Below are 12,969 nucleotides of genomic sequence, written 5' to 3'. Positions count from 1 at the left end.
TAACTTTAAATTGGGCATGTAAATTCAGGCATTTTCATCATTGTAGAAATTAACTATCAATTAGGGTGTTCACACTTTGCAGATTTGATTCGATTAAAACAAACTCTGGGGCGATTTGCTCTGTTAGTGTGGTTCATTTGAACAAGTGTGAATGCTGCCATCCGAACCTTGGTGCGCACCAAACAAGTGGACTGAGACCCCCTGAATAGTGGGTCTCAGTCCACTTCCAAACAAACTCTGTTTGACTGATATATGAATACAGCATGGACCAAAGACATCTAAACGGACCAATAACAGAATGTGATATCACAAGATCAAAATCGTGTGATATGATAACATAGAGCGATAAGAACAGTGGACGCAAAACAAAATGAGCAAGCAATGAGGAGGTAAAGTTCCTTATTAACATTAGGTCCGAGCATATTTCCAGTATACTGAAAAAAGAAACGCACCCAAATGCTCAAGTTTTCAAAATGTTCAGTGATAGGTTAAAGGACAGTGGGTCCAACAAGTGCATTTGGCACAGCAGCCATCATTGTTTTGGATGTTCGGCAAGTTCCGTTGCAAAATATCCATCATAAATGCTGTCCAATCAGGTTGTGAACTGATCCTGATGCCATTTGTTTTGTATCTTTAGGTTTGGAGCAAAAAAGTGTGAATGCTAAGCGAACCATGACTAAATGTTTTTTTACTTTTTTGGTCCGGACCAAGAGATAAGAACTTCAAGTGTGAATAGACCCTTAATCGTTAATGTTAATACTGCAAAACACACATGGAGGAAATATAAATATAATTTAAATGCATAATACATGAGAAATGTTGTGTGGACAGTTCTGGATATTTCTCCCAGAAATGAGAGCTCACACGTGCCCAAATGTTCAACAACACTTCCAGCTTTGGCCACTGGGGGCAGTGGTTTGAAATTTCTGTAAGCACAGCCCACTTTCAGCTGATGAGCTTTGGACCTACTGTTGCTTAATCCACACTTAAATCAGTTTTATCTTGAACCCTCCATGTACACTTGCTTGCCATGTTCTTTACCCACTGGAAAAAAAATGTTGACTAATAAAATTATATCTGTGAGAAATTAACTGGACAAATTGATTAAAAACTGCAGGATTCATCACGTTCAAAACATGTTCTTGTTTGCCAGAGAGCTACTGTGTTATTAAAAAGTTCTTGACTCACTGAAAGTTACTGACTGAGTTAAGTAGAATTTTTTTTTTTTTTATTTTATTTTGTTTCTTATTTTGAATGTCTCATGGTCTTCGCAACCCTGCTGTTGCATAGCCATGGTGAGGAGTAATTTTCACAATGATGACCTCACAATTCATCAACTTGCCCCGTAGGGTGACTGACACTGCTATTCAAAATCTTGTTTGTCTCTTTGTTGTCGATTTCTCAAATGAAATCTTTGTGTTTGACTTGATTCAACATTTTATCCACAGTTTCTTTTTTTTTCTTCCCAGTTATGCATACTTGAGCCCACTTACGCTTTCTATCACTCCATGATGTTGTTAATTTAAATTTGATTTCTCTGCTTGCCTTGTCATTGTCACTTTATCCCATGATTTTCCACTCTCTGTCCTTGTTGTCTCTTCATTTGCTCTCCTGTTCGGTGGCTTGGGCTTGGCTAGTTGAAACAATAGCTCAGCTGCCAGGGCCATCTGTGAGGCTGCAGACAGGGAACAGATTTGATGGAGAGGAGGAGGGGAAGGAGGGCAGAAGAAAGAGGGGGTTGTGGTTAAGGAGCTGTTTTAAGGGGCAAGAAAGAAAAGAGGGCACTGTGAATAGCGAGGTTTGGAAAAAGGAGTGGGGTGAATGGGTTTAAAGACCGACCCCCCCCCCCACACTGACTAATTTTTTATCTTTATACTTTCTTAGAGCTTTGTGCCACAATCATTTTGCTGACAAGCCATTGCATCAGTCCCTGTAGGACAAAGAATGAAAGACTTGCTTAGTGCAGAGCTTCACTGAATTGATTATAAAAATGCTTTAAGTCAAATTTGACCCCGTTTATCAACCCCACCCCCCAGGTAATCTAGGACACACTCATCTTCCTTAATAAAACATTGTTTGCAGGGTTGAAGGTGTTTGATCCTATTTGCAAATGTTCATGAAAAGTGAAAGGTAAATGGAAAATAATTTTGTTTTTTTTACTTCAGCCAATCACAGAATTAGTTTTGTGTGGTTATGTTCTATAGGCCTAATGCTTAATTGTATTAAATACAATGTTTAAATTTGTCTTAATGTTAAAAGCTGATCACTTTTAGCAGCAGGAAATATTGTTGTGCAACCTTTTGGTTCTTTCCTAATGTACCATTTCCTGTTTTTTCCAAACTGGCCGTCCTGGGGACGGTTCACTGTTGAAAATGCTGTTTCCCATTTAACATAAACTCCTTTCAAAAGAGCATGCCCCTTTTAACCTTCCAGTTTCAGTTGCATGATTCATGTGTCTGAGAATGAGAGAGAGAGATATATATATATATACACACACACCCATGCATTCATACATATAATCAGTGAATTATTTATCATATCAGTTTACATGCATAATGATACATGATAACGATAAATTATCTCATTCCAAAAACCAGACAACACAAGAAAAACTGGTTTGAGGTTTGAAATGTTCATTTTTGACATCAAAATGTTTAAAAGACATGGGCGCACAGCATGTGCAAGTTGAATATGTTGCCAGAAAACCAGTAAAGGTTTTTACATGCAAATTTGTTTGGTTTAAGGTGTTTTCGATTTAAGCATAATTAGTCTAAAATTGTGCATTTTTAAATGCATTCATTGCATTTGTGCATTGTCTTGCACTCCTTTTAGTTCTATGACAGTGTGTGGAAGCGTTTCACTACCAAAAAGTGTATTTATGTGTGTCTTTCCATGTTCTTACAGGGCAGTTTTTACATTGTCTACCAAATCTATTATCCCTGGGTTCAGTGTGTGAGCAGCACTGAATGCAGTGAGTACATCTAGCAACAAGTGACCGACTTGTAATATTGGAGATGAAACCTGATGGGGTGACCACAGCACCATCTGAACCAATGGAAGCTCAGGGAACGGAACCTGTAGAAGAGCCAACTGGCAATGAAGGTGTATCCCAGAATGGCACTACACAATCACCCCCACAACCCGATGAACCTCAAAATGAACAAAAGGCTCCTCCTGCTGTGAAAGAAGCTCCTGGGAAGGCAGTAGGTCCTAAAAGCAAATCCAAAGGGCTAGTGAAAGGAAAGACTGCAACAGCAGGCCCAGCAATCACTGGGCCAGGTGCAAGACCCAAAGCAACCCAAAGCCGTGTGGCTAATGGCCTCACAAAAACTGCAGCAAGTACCGCAACCAAGAAAACCATTCCAGCTACCACTGTGGCAGCAGAGAAGAAGAGACCGACTGGAGCTGCTGCTTCTGGCAAGAAACCTGTTGGCTCTTCTGTTGCTGTCGCAAACGCAAGGACTCAACCTAAGGTGACAGCTGTTGGAGCGAGCAGATCAGCAACAACTGCGACCAGCAGTTCAAAGACCGGAACAACTGCTGGTACAGCAAGCACCTTGAGTAAGAGACCAACCACAGATGCCACCAATGCTGCAAAAAAGCCCAAAACAACAGGTAAGTGGGTCTGGCTGTGTATCATGTATATGTTTGTAAGACCACTGACTGACTTCATGTGCTGGAACTCCTGAGTTTTGGATTCAGACATGATCAAACCAACATAAAGTACTGTTATAAGGTGAGATCAGAGTTTCTTCAGGAGGTTTGAAAACCATCAGTTCCAACTGAGAACTGTTAGTGTCATGTCTGTATCATTTATGAATAATACCCTTGATTTTTCAGTTTGTAAAAAAAATTAAATCTTATTTTTTCTTTTCCTCAGCTCCAGCTCCAAGGCCAACCACTGCCCCAAGGGTAGCCACTGCCCCTGCTGCCAAATCCAGCACTTCATCAACAGCCAAAACCACGTCTGCTCCTAAAACTAGGTAAGCCACCAGCTGAGGTTTAAATGGTAGTTTGAGCTCAGATATTTGACTATATATTTGAATTGAAAATGGAAATGCCAGGAGTCGTGCGTAAGTAAATACTGATCAGCAGCCTTTTATGTGGCTTCAGGTTACATGTAGAGATGTTTTTTTCTTGCAGGTTTGCAGAGTGGAATAGATTTAGTAGAATAGATGTCTGTAAATTTTGTTGGGATCATTTCACTTTATGAATTGGTGTTTTCTGATGCTTTAATCGGGTCATCCAGACTGGGATCAATGTATGGTGTCTTTTTGAAATTTGCATGTATGGCTCTCGGTGATCCTTGCCATTCTAAGTTGTAGACCGCAGGGGGAAAAAAGCCTCTGATTGTAAAATATAAATCATGGATGTATTGGGATTTGGAAATCATTTTGGACACCATTTATTGAATAAGCCACTCAAATAATAACAACTGCATGTTGGATTAAATTTTGTGTGTGGGGGGTGGTTATTGGCTCATATTTAGGAGTCGGACTCAAAAGAAAGATGGTTCATGTTTTGATAAAACAGAGTTTAGGCTCAAACAGTGCTGCTTTTGTTGAAACTGTTAGGGAATGAGAACTTAAGTTAAACTGCTTTTATGTCTCAAGCTGGCCACGTTTACTTATTTCCTGTAATCACTTGTTTACTATTTTAATCCAACATTTTAGTTTTCAGTTTTACTTTAAATCTAAAGCATTCTTGGTAGGATTAATTTGATTTAACAATTACCTAAGGTGCAGGTTAACCTCTCACTCCCGATCTCTTAACTAATCTGATTTCCTTTCGCTCAACTCTCTGCTTCATGTTTCTGTTTAAGTTAAAGAAACTTGAAAACACACAGACACACTGTAATATTCAAGTCTTTTTGTGTAGAGTTAAATGCTTCTGCAGCACATCGCTTCTACTCCAAATGTACTTAACTGTACATGTGATGTGACAGACTTGGTCTTGGGTAGCCAAACCTTGGGCTATCTGCATTTAGTTTAGTCCACTTGGTGGTTTATTCTAGCTTAGAATTGCAAAACTGACCAGGTCTTTTATGAGGTGCTCTTTGTAGGGGCTCGGTACCTGGTAAAATTGCATTTAGCCATCCATTCAGATTGGAACTTGCAGATCGATGGATATTGCTGTTTCTGTGTGTAATGCAGATGGCCAGTTAACTAGGCATAGGTGTGCTGTCTGAGGCTGAGACTAATGCAGACTGTACTGATTTCTGCACAGATTTGTTTAAATATGATGAAAAGTTACACAAGTTTACATGACCGGGCTCTTCAGGGCGCATTCTTGTTGGAAGAGTGCCTGTGTGTGATCAGTCACCTTTATGCTTGGCAAAATAAACTAAAGGGTGTGGTTTATATGTATAGTGTTTATACAGAATTTGGTCTGGGACAATGGTGAGATGGATTTTGAATTCTGTGTGTCTGGGAACTCGCTGATCTTTGTTTAAATGTTTTTATTTTTCTTGATGCATGTCACGCACAATGTGTATTCTTACTGCAGCTTGAAGAGTACATGTTTGCACTGCAGAAGTACACTCCCACTCTGGGAAATGGTAACTAGCTCTATTAAAGTCTTCTCATAGTTCAACCACATAGTTTCCCCCTCAAATTTATTTTTCACTCATGCTGCATCTTTCTGTAATGGGGTAGGAGGAGGGGATTTTTAGAACACATCCTCAGATTTCAATAAGTTTGATCTAAAATCAAATTTGATATGGATCTTTCTTGGTTGTAATGCAGATTGAGCCTCTTGAATATTTTAGCCTGAGCGAGTTGCAAATTTAGTTTGAATACTGCCCGTCAAAAGCAAAGTTCATGCACTGCTATGTTGGGTAAAATCTGTAATACCTCAGACAAATTTGATGGATGTTAAAGATGAGCTCTGTAGAACCAAGCTACCTTTTTCCATTGTTGTCTTTGTTGCTGAATACTTGTAGAGCAGATGGCTTCCATCACATTAAACCACAAGAGAAATATTTAAAAATGAATGAGCTGATAAATTCGTAAGCACTTCAATGGTGCTAATGAGCTTGCAAACAAAGGCAACCTCACACCCTTAAAAGTCTAGAATCAATGAATTTTAGATTTTTTTTTTTTTTTTTAAAGCAACGAATGTCAGCGGGGTTTAGGGGAAATCTGCTGCCTGAGGCTCTGTGGAGAGATTCTCATTTAATCCAGAACAGAACGTTCATTCTATTGGGCATTACTTAATTAAAACTGAATTATTTATATGTAAACGGAAATGCCAGTGGGTGTTGTAATATTCCCCTTTGTGCCTTTTGAATTCATGTGTTTTTTTTTTGTTTTTTTTTTTGTGCGTTACATAAATGGAGACAAAATTGACTCTTAGAGGAAATGTCAACCTAAGGAAAGGACAGCTATATATGGCCAAATCTATATTTGAAAGATTAGGTTATTTATTTTTTTCGTCTTAACTTTACAAGACCAATTATTTTGTTTAGGATTTGAAAAGGTTGTCTTTCAGCAACAAAGACAAAGTCTTGTCTTGATCAAATCATAACCCTTAGCTATTTGTGGTGTTTGTCCAGGAATAATGAGCCCTAAATAATAATAATAATAATAATACAAAAAAAAAAGGTTTTGCATGTTCTCTTGTGAACTTATGCCCCTTAAATATTTGACCTTACTCTGACAATGGAGAGCGGTTTGCTCTTGAGGTCGGCATCTGTGGAAACTGTTTTGTTGGTCTTCGTCCTCTGCTTCTGTTGAGTTGTTGTTTCTGATAACCTTTATGCTTCAGTAATGAAGATATGGATGGAAAGTTATTTACTTTGTTACCTTGGTTACTGTGCTGACTTTTACCCTATGCCTTAATAGGGGTGTAAATCGCATGTTTCTTGATAGATGATCTTGTATCTATTCTCTTAGCCAGCGATCCAATGTTTGCCGATATTTCGGTTCAGGGGCCTGCAATTGACGATATGTGCCTATATTGTACAATCAATAACATTTTATCTCACAAATGCAACCAAAATATAATTTGTTTATTGAGCTCCATGATATGTGCAAATCCAGTATCCACATTGGGACATCCACAACAAAATAAATGTAAAAAATATTAACGTGATCATTGGTCGTTTGATGACCGATCATTCCCTTGTGGAATTAGGTAAACACTACAGTGACAATTTGTCTTTTCTGCAACAGTCAAGTCTTTCAATCCAAAATACTTATACGACAGGGGAGTATGTGCTATCTTTTATTTTTATTTTTTTTAGTGGGTACAATTTTCAAAGTTGCATTGAATAATTCTGTTACAGTTTACTGTGATAAATGTTAATAAGTGTGTTGATGTGTGTAAGCCCGTTTATCGGTCCAATGGTGGTCTCCAATAATACGGGTGAAGGTCTCTGCGCGTTACTGTCTTTCCTTGTACGCAACACAACAAGATTAGATGAAATGCATTTTCTCTTTATGTATTACCTCGTTATTTCATCTGACTCCATAAATGAAAAAGGTTTTTAATGATATCTGGGCATCATTAAAAGTGAGCAAATGTTTGATTATTCTTTTAACTCCTTATACTTTACCCGTTTAGATTAAGAAACTATGTCGCTTTGAGGTCCTTGTGTGTTTTTCTCTACACCGCGGGTCTCACGATCACAAGCGGCCAGTATTGGATCATCAAACAGAGGTAATTGCTATATACCTGAGATCGGTCACGTTCAAGTTCACACAATCAAAGATACTTCAGTATAGCCCCATGGAATTGCATACACTTGAATGTAACTTAACGTTTTCTTCAGTAGAGGTCAGGGCCACTATTACAAATGTAAGTTGACCAACATAACTTCTCTTGTAATAGCTTTGGATTGGCCATGCGTGGTTTCCCACGTAGACTTATCTGGAGAAACATCAAATTAAAACAGAGGTAAGGCACACCCGAATTTAGATTGGTCAAGCAGCGTTTGCTGTTCTAAACGGAAATTCCCTTTTTGTCTTTGCAAACCAAGTACACTTGAATCGATGCCAAATATTAGTCGTCACTAATCTGACGCAGACTTGCGGTAACATACGAATAGTTTAATCTGTTTGGGAAACACAATGTCAGAGTCAGTCAGAATCAAATCAAATGTTGACAATTTATTGATCAGGTAACATAATCAATTCATCAATTCCAATTAGACAGTGATAAGTCAAAGTTAGACATTTTATCAAAACATAAGAAATTCGAATTGCAATCACCTGATATAAATTACACACAGTAAACTGTGTGGGCTCCTCTGACTACAGAGAACCCTGAGCAATGTGTCCCCTTACCTTAAATACCCAGATAATTCAACATGCTTACCAAATGGTGGTGTCTGTCATTATAATTCGATTTTGGTCCCCTGTTGAGGGGGTTCCTGTAGATTTACATACAGCATGTATGGAGGATCTGGGGGAGGACACACCTTTAAGGGGCACACCACAGTTCTCATATTTTATTACTTCTTTTTGCTTTTCATTATGGCTGGGAGGATGAGACCAGTTTACCAGGCGCACTGAGACACTTTAAATCAGGGGTCCCCAAACTTTTTTCTATGAGGGCCACATCATTTTTCCTTTCTATAATGGAGGGCCGTAGTCTAACAGAAAATGGCATGGGCCGGAGTGATTTATTGTGGAGATTTTATTATGATTTTAAATGGATTTACAGTATTATGCCTCCTAATGCTAGATTAATTTATTATTTATGCACCATACATATCAAGTGATATATAGCCTATTAAAAGAGCATTATTACTATCGTAATGACATTTTTTCATATTCATTGCTATTGAAATCAAATTATTTACTTATGCGTATTAGGCTAATCAGTGTGAACTATGGGCTTGTTTCTGGCTGGTGAGAAGTCCAATGTCAGGTTCCATTCCTGTCACAGCCAGTCTCAAAGACTGATGCAAATGTTCATCAGTGAGTCTTGATCTCATCGGATTTTTCATCAGTTTCATGCGTGAAAAGGTTTGCTCACAGATATATGTGCTGCCAAAAAGTGTGGACATCTTCATTGCATTCCTTCTGATGTTTGGGTAGGTCTAGTTAGGGAGGGCAGTATAGAATTCAATGAGACTGTTGGGCTTAAACGCGTCTTTCAGAACATCACAGTTCTGTAACTCAGCCAACTCAAACTGATAAGAAGGCAGGGCTTCGTCAATGTCAGCAGCAAAAGGGTTCTGAAAAAGGCGGATTTCTTTAGCGTGGACATGTAGCTCACGGAATCGCACATCAAACTCCACTTTCAGCATTTCCAGCGCTTCCACTGACTTTTCAGCTGGGAATGGGACCACTGGTTTCTCAGCTGAGAGGCTTTGGGTAACAGGGAGATGGGTGAAGTCTTGCTTTTGCACTTGTCCCACAAGCAGTGCTAGTTTCACCTCAAATGCTTTTGTGGGAATACATGTCACATATTAGTTTCCCCTTGCCTTGGAGCTGCACGTTGAGGCCATTCAACATTTCGGTCACATCTGTTAAAAAGGCGAGGTCCCATTTCCATTTTGTGTCGATCAGTTCTGGGCCAGTTTTGCCCTTTGTCAGAAGAAAAACATTGATTTCGGGTAGCAGCTCGTAAAAACGCCTCAACTCTGCCCCGGCTTAACCATCGGACATCTCCGTGAGAAGACTCTAGCTCGGACAGAAAGACTTGGAACTGCCTGTGTTTAAGTCTGTTTGCTCTGAAGTTTATACATGACACCACCACTTTCATAATCGATTCCCACTTCAGAACTTTGCAGCACAGTGCTTGCTGGTGAATTAGGCAGTGTACTTGTAAAGGGGGCATGAGACCTCTTTCCTCCATTTCTCTATTCATGCGTCCTATCAGTCCCCTTGACACGCCAACCATACTAGGAGCTCCGTCAGTCGTGATGCTGGCCAGCTTAGACCAGTCTAGATCCAACTCTTCTATCGTTTTGCACACTTTCCAAAAATATCCTCCCCTGTCGTAGTACCGTTGAGACTATTTAGGGCTGCCAGCTCCTCGGACACTTCAAAGTTTGAGCTAACTCCGCGAAGAAAAATGAGCAGCTGTGCCGTGTCCTGCACGTCATTACTTTCATCCAGCGCTAATGCAAAAAAAATCTAATTCTTTCACTTTTTCCTTCAGCTGGGCATATACATTATACCCCATTTCTTCAATTCGTCTGGTGATTGTACTTGCGGACAGACTCACCGCATTTAAGACGTCTTTCTTATCGGGGCACACCTCCTCCGCAACAGCATTCATACATTTCTTTACAAACTCACCATCACTGAATGGCCTACCACAGGTTGAAATCAGTTTAGCTACCTGAAAGCTAGCTCGAATGGATGACTGGTTCAACTGGGTTTGCCGTACAAACTTATTTTGCTGAGCAGATAGTCCACTTTTTAGCTTCGACACTTTGTCTGCTCTCATTTGGCCTTGTAAACTCGCATACTTGTCTCTGTGGCGGGTTTCATAGTGTCGGCGCAGATTGTATTCTTTGAACACGGAGACTGTTTCTTGACAGATGAGGCAAACAGCCATTTCTTTGCATTGAACAAAAAAATAATCACTTGTCCACTTTTGGTTAAATACCCTGCATTCTGAATCAACTTCTCTTTCCCAACCGTTTGGCCATTTTGTTGTCACTTTAAATTTTGTTGCTGGATCGCATGCACCCGCTCGATCACGATGGAACGTTAATCCGGGTGAATCTAACAAATAATTTGGCTACTTTAATAATTATAACTAAGGGAAATTTTATTTTGAAAGCCAATATGTATTATCAAATACAAATATGATATGATTAAAACATATTTAATATTAAATTGTAAAAATATTTCTCTGCATGGCATTGTTCAGAGGGCCGGTCCAAATTTGGGGGCGGGCCGTAGTTTGGGGACCCCTGCTTTAAATGATACCAAACATGTTATAGTTACTTTTTGTACACACTTCACATTGCATAAGTTTTTAGTGAGCTTTAAGTGAGGAGGAGGAGTGAGATGAAGAGACTTTAGGAAGGAGGTGTTAGCTGCACAGATTGTTGCATCTCGGTTGTTGCTGTTAGAGAGTTCAGATGTTAATTCTCATGAGAGCCTTTTGTTTTCTCGAGGAGTAGCCCAGACTCACTGGCACCCGCCTTACATGTGTATATGAGAAAAGCCTCGTAATTGATGCTGGTGCAGAGCTGATGTGTTCTCTATCCCTTTTCAGTGCTGTTCAGAGTATCGCGTCTCTAGCCGTTTAACATGGTTGAATTGCTCCCTAGTGCTTTAAAATCGAAAGTTCTTGTATAGAATTCAAATTTGCTACGATTTCGAGGGATGCCCCATTTAATCGCATGTGATCTGCTCTGCTCTGCTCTGTCCAGTCATAGTACCTCGCAGCCTTATTGATGTGTGCTCATGGATATCGCAGAGTGCAGCTTCAGGTACTCCATGCACATCTGTGGTCCACATGAGAAGCATATTGACTATTTAGTGCCTATTAAATGAGATGAATATCATAAGGTTGCTGCATCACCTGACAGATGTATATGGACGTGGCTGGCATGAAAATGTCAAAATAAAGGTGCATCAAAAAAATTAATAATTGACATCGATGTTTACACTAAATCGATGACATTGCATTGTTGGTGATCGCTATGCCTTAATGCTCTATTGTTATGTTAGCTGCTGATTTAAAGTCTTATTTTCCTCTCCCTACTGTTGTCTATTAATGATTCCCTAATTTAACCAAAGATTGTTTTAATGAGTGTCCTAGTTACATGTAATGTAGGTCATAGAACTCTTCATGGGAAATTCCAGTTCTTTTCTTCTCATTATAACAATTGCCTGTTCTTTCAGAATAATTTGTGGGGGAAATTATATAGTCTAGGCATGTGGAGCCAAGACATTTGACCATGCTCCTCCATTGTGAACTGCCATAAGGAGTGTGCTCATCCAGGCAATGAGCACACAAAATCCAGGCAATGAGCACACAAACTCCAGGCAATTTTGTGTGCGAGTGCTGGAGTTTCTTATTACCATGGTTATTGGCAGTGAATTGAGCATTCCATCAAACTTCAATTTCTTGTCTTTTGATGGCTTGGCAGCTTAGATTCATGCAAACTCTTTACTAATATTTTTGATCAAAGACTAATGCAAAGTCTAAAGATCATGACATTGGAAGTAAATCAGTTTCAGTGGCATTCCACAATGTTTGATTGTCACAAAACATCCCAGATGCCTCTCGTTATTTAGTTTGGCAGCTTGTAACCACTGTCTGGAATTCCCCTATGCTAGGTTAATGGCATCGCGGTGTATGGGTATATTGTAGCACTAAACTGTGATGGTAGCATTCTAATTAATGATTCTTTATTTCTGCGGCACACCGTTTTCTCTCATTCTCCTATTGCGAAATTGCTCATGACTTTTCTATTTTCTTTCTTAGAACAACTGGAAGTTCAGCCCCACGACCAGCTGCCACTTCAGCTGCAGGAAAAACAACCACCAATTCTAGTTCTACAGTTGCCAAAACAATACGCACAGCTACACAACAGCCTGTTAAACCCTCTGTTACAGCATCAGCTGCCAGGAAAGGTGGAGTACCATTTATTCAAACATTTGAATTAACCCTTGTGTACTGTGTTTAAAACTCACACTTGTAGTTTTTACGGTCAGTAAATGTATTTTATTTATAACTATTATTTTATGTAATTCAATAAAGTACAAATACTAAAGTTGTGCACTTTTGGTGGGATTTTATGCTATTTACATCTTATCTAACTTTTAAATTTCTCAATTAAACCATTAATTTGCATATGTTAAGCATATTTGTGTTAACTTCACTACAGTAAAACCTACACATTGAGAATGTATAGGGGTAGATTGCAGCCATCTGCTGCAAAAATAGAACAATTATGTGACTTAAAAATAATGTCATGACAACAATAACCAGTAGATGGCTGCAGAGATCCATTAATTCATTCCTGGTTGTTAATGAATGTTAAACGGGGTTCCC

The 12,969-nt window shown here is 39.2% G+C and overlaps 1 protein-coding gene across 1 annotated transcript in view; it reads left to right on the top strand.

The window, feature by feature from the left end:
- The window catches only part of prr36a (proline rich 36a), a 30,074-nt gene that overhangs the window by 10,515 nt on the left and 6,590 nt on the right, over positions 1 to 12,969 (top strand). The window contains exons 2-4 of the mRNA XM_052138345.1: positions 2,905 to 3,615; positions 3,881 to 3,983; positions 12,400 to 12,548. Of these exons, the coding sequence (XP_051994305.1) occupies positions 3,015 to 3,615; positions 3,881 to 3,983; positions 12,400 to 12,548 (853 nt within the window). The 5' untranslated portion in view covers positions 2,905 to 3,014. The remainder of the gene's footprint in view (positions 1 to 2,904; positions 3,616 to 3,880; positions 3,984 to 12,399; positions 12,549 to 12,969) is intronic.

The sequence above is a fragment of the Xyrauchen texanus genome, chromosome 11 (genome assembly GCF_025860055.1).
Source record: "Xyrauchen texanus isolate HMW12.3.18 chromosome 11, RBS_HiC_50CHRs, whole genome shotgun sequence".
In the NCBI taxonomy this organism is placed as follows: Eukaryota; Metazoa; Chordata; class Actinopteri; order Cypriniformes; family Catostomidae; genus Xyrauchen; species Xyrauchen texanus.
The sequence above is the reverse complement of the archived record's forward strand: the minus strand, read 5'-3'. Positions and strand labels throughout refer to the sequence as shown.